The sequence below is a fragment of the Gaeumannomyces tritici genome (genome assembly GCF_000145635.1).
Source record: "Gaeumannomyces tritici R3-111a-1 unplaced genomic scaffold supercont2.1, whole genome shotgun sequence".
Taxonomy (NCBI): Eukaryota; Fungi; Ascomycota; class Sordariomycetes; order Magnaporthales; family Magnaporthaceae; genus Gaeumannomyces; species Gaeumannomyces tritici.
The window spans coordinates 7,173,281-7,180,801 of NW_008804545.1; the positions used below are offsets into that span (position 1 = coordinate 7,173,281).

The following is a 7,521-nucleotide window of genomic DNA, read 5'->3' on the forward strand; positions in this document are numbered from 1 at the left end:
CGTTTAAAAAAAAGGCCCCGGCGAAAAACCAAAAAATAAAAAACCAAAAATCGAAAAAAAAAAAAGGATTGTTTTAAAGTAAAGGCTTTGCTGGAATATAAAAGGTTTTTGCGAAAACGAAAATACTTGGTTAAATAAATAGGTTATAACGAATCGGAAAATTTGTAAATTCCAAAAAAAAATATTACGAAAAAAATTGTTTAAACGTATAAAGCAAATTTATTGGAAGCGAGTTTATAGGATAGGGAAAATACCGGACTTTAACGGGTAAATACCCGGAAAAAACGGGGGTATTACAGGAAAAAAATGATAAAGGCTAAAAGAATGGCCCAAAAAAATGTTTTAACGTGCCGAACCGGCTAGCTACCGGAAAAAAACGTAAAAAAATTTGTAAACGGTTTGTAATAGCCGTAAAATATCGTGCTTTATAAATAAAAAATTAAATAGGGACGGTATAATACGGGGAACGCCTTAAATTAATAGTGCGATATATTTAAATCCCGAAGGATATGCAAAGTATAGCATATTTTAAAAAGCCCGTAAAAAGCATGCTTAGCGCAATACGCTAAAGCAATTACCGCATTTTAAACGTACGTTGTAGTAAAAAATACCATTGCTTGCCCAAAAAGGAAATAAAAAAATTTCCGAATGGTATAACGAACGGGCTTAAGCGTTTGGGTAACGGCAAATGCATATTAACGGTATTTAAACCCATTGGGGGGGCAAAAAAAAAGCATTTTAAAATTATTTATTAAAGTATTAAAGCTTAATTAGTAAATATAAATACCGGAATTTCGCAATGCTGCAAAGGTAGCATAACGAAAGGAAATTATAATTTTAATTGTAATAAATTAACGAAAAAAACTTAAAACTAACCACTTTTCGAAAAAGGGATATTAATAATTAATTAGGAAAATATATAAAAAAAATCGATTAAATGCCGTATCCAAAGGAACCAAAACTTCCGGAAATTACGTCCTTTTCGTTAGCGCTATAATTGTTGCCGCTAAAGTTGTTAGCGCCGAAGGCGGCACTTCCCGGCGCTAATACGGACGCCGCACCCTTACGGGGAGCCGCGCGGCTATAAGCTTGGGTATCCGAATGCGCCGCAATCGTGGCAAAGCTAGCGGCAATGTTACCAAAAAAAGCAATTATACCTTTTTTAAAACGCTTAAAAAACGCTTTTATTTCGTTAAAAAAGTTACCGATGCTAGCCAAAGCCTAAATTTGCTTTTTCGTTTAAACGGCGATAGCGTAAAGCTATTAGGAAATGTTTTGGGTAATTTTTAATGTTGCAACGCTGGTAATTTTGCGCTAAATGCGCTTTTAAATAACGGTTTAACGTTTGTAACGCGCAAGCTATTTGGCCGATATGGTATAAAAGGATTTAACTTTTTAAATAGCTTTGCGGGCGCGAAATTAGGCTTTAATAAGCTTTTCGAAAAGTTTCGGTATCGTTTTAAGCAACCGTTTGTAAACGGTATTTAAAATTTTGTAAAGGTTTTGGGCCATTTTTTAAAACCATTTGGGAAATTTAACGCAAGCTTTATTGCCAACCACGTCCTTGCAATAAATACATTTAAAAAACCCCGTATAATTATCGGAACATATTGGCATACGGGGGTTAACGGCATAATTTTAATATGCTTAACAATTAAAATAACGGTTACAAAATACCGTACGCTCCGTATAATTATCTTTAAAAAAAGGCAAATAAATAGGGTTTTAATTATTGCTTTATTAAAAATCGATAATTTCCCGCAACGGGAGCGCGTTGCGAATACCCATATAAAACGAGGAAAAGGCAATGTCCGTTTTGGGGGCAGGTTTATTAAAATCGAAAGCATTGCGGCGGCGCTCGTTGCGCGCTTTACGCTTTTTTTTGGCGAAGGTTTTTTTGCCGCGGCGGCTAAAGCTTGCCGGGGGGTTACCGGCAAAACGTTTGCAGGAATTTTAAAAAATTGCAAGCGCAAAAGGGCCCGATGGACCCGCAACATTTAAAAAGCCTATTAAAAGGTTACCGGCAAAGCGATCGTTAAGGATTTAAAGGATTAAAAGCTTTGGCAAAACCGAATCCGAATCCAATTAAACCATAATGGCTGGGAAAAATACCGGGGGGTTGCTAAAAGGGGCTAACGGGCCGGTTAAAACCGAAAAACCCGAAGCGGATACCCAAAAAAACATTACTTTTTTTACGTAATTGGGTACGAAAAATAACATTTGCAATTACCGGTTAGGTTTAAATGTTTAAAAAGAACGGCTAAATATTAATTATTTACGGTTACAATCGTTAAAATTGTTGGAATGGTTATTAAATGCATAAAAAAAAAAAAGGACTTGTAACTTTAAGCGGGAAAAAAAGCCTTTTATATGCCGGTACGGACTTATTTTTCCGAATGTTACAAAATTTTACAACCGGTTTCCCCAAGCGTTGCCGGGCATTGGGGCGGTTTGGCGGGATACCGTAAATTACCGGTTACTTACGGGGTCGCACGCGCGGTATAAACGGTTTGGGATAGGCCGTATCGAAAAAAGGCAATATGTTAAAAGCACGGGCAAAACCGCCCGGCAAAAAGCAAAAAGCGTTAAATGCACGGGCGAAACCGCCCGGTAAAAAAGGAAAAAAGGGGCGCTAGCAACCAGCCGGGCACAAACCCCCCGGGGATATGCCGGCGAATTACCGGTATCGCGGCCAAAGCATAATGGCAAAGCTAAAAAATAAAATAAAGTTTAAATTGCACGAAAGCGTTTAAAGCGCGAAGGATTTAAAAAACCAACCCCGGGTGCCCGAAAAGGTACGAAGGAAAAGGAGGTTAAAAAAGGAACAATTTTTATTGGCGATAGCACTTTTGGTAAAAAATTTACGGAAGCTTAACAAAGGAAATACCGCATCCGGCCCGTAACCCGGTAACTACCCGCCTTTGCACCGATTAACCTTTAACACCAAACCACCGAATTAATAATACAAATTAAAAACGGTATAATTTATACAAAAAATAACGGGCCCGGCGTCCCGCTAGCGTTAAAAGCAATAAGCATTAAAACGCAAAGGCCGTTCGAAAAAAGCTTAATTATTACCAATACAATCCTTTATCGGGATTTTGGCTTAAAAATAACGTGCCGCACGCCGGCAATACGCAAACGGTAAGCCAAAATTAACGCGGAAAAACGGCGCTATAGCGCTAAACCATTACCGCGCGCCAAAGCGCGCTAAAGCGCGCAAAAAACAAATATACGCCCGGAAATACCCAAACGCCGCGCTAGCCAAATTTTAAAACCAAACCAAAAAAAAATAACCAAACGCCGCGCTTAAGCATTATTATTTTTAAACCCCGAAAATTTATTTTCCGAAAACGATAACAAATTGTTAACGGTTTGTTTGCCGTTACCCGCCTTTATTACAATAACCTTTTCCATTTCGCTTTTTAAAAACGATAACGATAACGAATTGCTAACGGTTTGCCCGCCGTTACCCGCCCTTAAAAACAATAACGAAAAAAAAAAGTTACTTTTTTTCCGGTATATTTATTAATCCTTTTCGGGAAAAAAAGGAATGGCCGGGAATTTATATTGGGCGAAAAACATTACTTTAAAAAATTGGTCGAAATAATACCCCGTTACAAGCAAAAAATTCCGGCGCGTTGCTAAATATACGGTATTATTCCAATCGTTCCCGTTTTTAGCAATAGCTACAAGCTATATGGTATATATAATTTCGTAATATTCCTAAATATAAACCTTTTTAACGGCATACCAAATCGTATATCCCGGGTTGTTAAAAAAAAGCCGTACTTTCGCCCGGTTTTTTTAAGCCGGAAAACGAAAGGAATGGTAGCAAAATTAAATACTAACCAACGAAATAGCGATAGCGCGCCGCTAATACGCTAAAATAACAAAAAGGGCGGGCTAAAGCTAACATTAAAACTTTATAAAAAAAAAATAAAAGCAAAACGCAAAAACGCTAACGAAACGTTTATTTAGCGCCGGTTTTAAAGGCTATTTATGCAATAAAAGCGCCGTTCGGCGGCGTTAACGGCCTCGAAACCACGCATAAAATGGGTGCATATGCGCGCAGTACGCGCGCAAATATCCGCCGACAAAATGTACACGTTTTCGGCAACGCCGGCAAAATTTAAAAGGACCGGCGTTCCGTTGTCGATACGAAAAAAGCTTTCTGTTAGGGGTTAATCGGTGCAAAGGCGGGTGGTTACCGGGTTACGGGCTAAATGCGGTATTTCCTTTGTTAAGCCTCCGTAAATTTCTTACCAAAAGTGCTATTGCTAATAAAAATTGTTCCTTTTTTAACCTCCCCCTTTTTCGTGCCCTTTCGGGCACCCGAAGTCGGTTTTTTAAATCCTTTGCGCTCCAAACGCTTTCGTACAATTTAAGCTTTACTTTATTTTTTAGCTTTATTATTATGCTTTGGCCGCGATACCGGTAACTTGCCGGCATATTTTTAAAGGGTCCGTGCCCGGCTGGCTGCTAGCGCCTTTTTTTTTTTTTTGCCGGGCGGTTTCGCCCGTACATTTAACGCTTTCCGCTTTTTGCCGGGCGGTTTTGTTCGTGCTTTTAACATATTGCCCTTTCCCGATACGGCTTGTTTTAGGCCGTTTGTACCGCGCGTGCGACCCCGTAAGTAACCGGTAGCTTACGGTATTTCGCCAAACCGCCCCAATGCCCGGCAACGTTTAGGAAAACCGGTTATAAAGCTTTGTAACATTTGGAAAAATAAATCCGTACCGGCATATAAAAAGCTTTTTTTCCCGTTCGAAATTACGAACCTTTTTTTTTTTTTTTGTACATTTAATAACCATTTTAATAATTTTAACGATTGTAACCGTAAATAATTGGTATTTAACCGTTCCTTTTAAACATTTAAATTTAACCGGTAATTGCAAATGTTATTTTTCGTACCCAATTACGTAAAAAAGGTAATATTCCTTTGGGTATTTATTTTGGGTTTTTCGGTCCTAACCGGCCCGCTGGCCTTTTTTAGCGACCCCCCGGTATTTTCCTTAATTATCGTAATTTAATCGAATTCGAATTCGGTTTCGCCGAAGCTTTTAATCCTTTAAATCCTTAACGATCGCTTTACCGATAACCTTTCGGTAAGCCTTTTAAATATTGCGGGTTTATCGGGCCCTTTTGCGTTTATAACCTTTTAAAATTCCCGCAAACGTTTTGCCGGTAACCCCCGGCGGGTTTTAACCGCCGCGGCAAAAAGATTTCCGCCGAAAAAAAGCGTAAAGCGCGCAATAAACGCCGCCGTAACGCTTTTAACTTTAATAAATTTGCCCCCAAAACGGACATTGCCTTTTTTTTGCTTTATATAAGTATCCGCAACGCGCTTCCGTTGCGAAAAGTTATCGATTTCCAATAAAGCGATAATTAAAACCTTATTTATTTACCTTTTTTTAAGGACAATTATACGGAGCGTACGGTATTTTATGGCCGTTATTTTGGTTGTTAAGCATATTAAAACTATGCCGTTAACCCCCGTATACCGATATGCTTTAATAATTGTACGGGGTTTTCCAAATATATTTATTGCAAAAACGTGGTCGGTAATAAAATTTGCATTAAACTTTTTAAATGGTTTTAAAAAATGGCCCAAAACCTTTACAAAATTTTAAATACCGTTTACAAGCGATTGCTTAAAACGATACCGGAGCTTTTCGAAAAGCTTATTAAAGCTTAATTTCGCGCCCGTAAAGTTATCCAAAAAACCAAATCCTTTTATACCATATCGGCCGAATAATTTGCGCGTTACAAACGTTAAGCCGTTATCCAAAAGCGCATCCAACGCAAAATTGCCAGCGTTACGACATTAAAAATTACCCAAAACATTTTTTAGCAATTTTACGCTATCGCCGTTTAAATAAAAAGGTAAGTTTAAGCTTTAATTAGCATTGGTAATTTTTTTAACAAAGTAAAAGCGTTTTTTAAACGTTTTGAAAAAGGTATAATTACTTTTTTTGGTAATATTGCCGCTAATTTTGCTACGATTGCGGTGCATTTAAATACTTAGGCTTATAACCGCGCGGTTTCCCGTAAAAGTGCGGCGTTCGTATTGGCGCCGGAAAGTGCCGCTTTCGGCGCTAATAACTTTAGCGGCAATAATTGTAACGCTAACGAAAAAAACGTAATTTCCGGAAGTTTTGGTTCCTTTGGATACGGCATTTAATCGATTTTTTTTACATATTTTCCTAATTAATTATTAATATCCCTTTTTCGAAAAATGGTTAGTTTTAAGTTTTTTTTGTTAATTTGTTACAATTAAAACCATAATTTTCTTTCGTTATATTGCTTTTGCAGCATTGCGAGGTTCCGGTATCCATATTTACCAATTAAGCTTTAATGCTTTAATAAATAATTTTAAAATGCTTTTTTTTTCGCCCCCCCAATGGGTTTAAATACCGCTAATATGCATTTGCCGTTACCCGAACGCTTAAGCCCGTTCGCTATACCATTCGAAGGTTTTTCCATTTCCTTTTCGGGCAAACAATGGTATTTTTTACCATAACGTACGTTTAAAGTGCGGTAATTGCTTTGGCGTATTGCGCCAAGCATGCCCTTTACGGGCTTTCCAAAGTATGTTATACTTTGTATATCCTTTAAAATTTAAATATATTGCATTATTAATTTAAAGCGTCCCCCGTACTATACCGTCCTTACTTAACTTTTTATTTATAAAGTACGATATTTTACGGCTATTACAAACCGCTTACGGGTTTTTTTACGTTTTTTCCCGGTAGCTAACCGGTTTGGTACGTTAAAACATTTTTTTAAGCCATTTTTTTGGCTTTTATTACTCCTTTTTTATAATACCCCCGTCCTTTCCGGGTATTTACCCGTTAAAGTTCGGTATTTTCCCCGTTTTATAAATTCGCTTTTAATAAATTTACTTTATACGTTTAAACAATTTTTTTCGTAATATCCTTTTTTGGGATTTACAAATTTTTTAATTCGTTATAATTTATTTATTTAACCAAATATTTTCGTTTTTGCAAAAGCTTTTTATATTTTAGCAAAATTTTTACCTTAAAGCGATCCTTTTTTTTTTTTCGATTTTTGGTTTTTTATTTTTTGGTTTTTCGCCGGGCCTTTTTTTAAACGCCCGCAACAAATTTGCCGGGAATACGTTGTATATCCGGTAATTTATTAAAAGCTTTAACCGGAACGCCAAACCGGCTAACCCAATTATTTTTAAAATTTGGAAAGGTTCCAACCATTTGTTTAATAGCTTTTTTAACGGCCTTTTTATTTTAATATTCGCCGTATTTAGCAATACCCAATCGCTTACCCCAAAAAGCACCGGGGTTTTGCCTTTATTATAATATTTTTTGTATATATTATTTGCTTTTTTTAACAATTTTTTGGCTTGCTTTTTAATTGCTTCCAAAGCCCCCGCCTTAATTTTAACCGTTGCCGAAAGTTTTTTTTAACCACCCGAAAGTTATAAAGCTTTTGTAAGTAAAACCTTATTAATAAAAACGACCGGGTTTTTTGTCTAACCCCGAA

At 37.0% G+C, this 7,521-nt stretch overlaps 1 protein-coding gene across 1 annotated transcript; it reads left to right on the forward strand.

The window, feature by feature from the left end:
- Positions 1-1,581: 1,581 nt before the first annotated feature.
- GGTG_02266 (hypothetical protein) lies at positions 1,582-2,001 on the forward strand (the record flags this gene model as incomplete). Its single annotated transcript, XM_009220037.1, has 1 exon — positions 1,582-2,001. A coding segment is annotated over one exon (420 nt), but the record flags the coding sequence as incomplete, so codon positions are not given.
- Between the last annotated feature and the right edge of the window lie 5,520 nt (positions 2,002-7,521).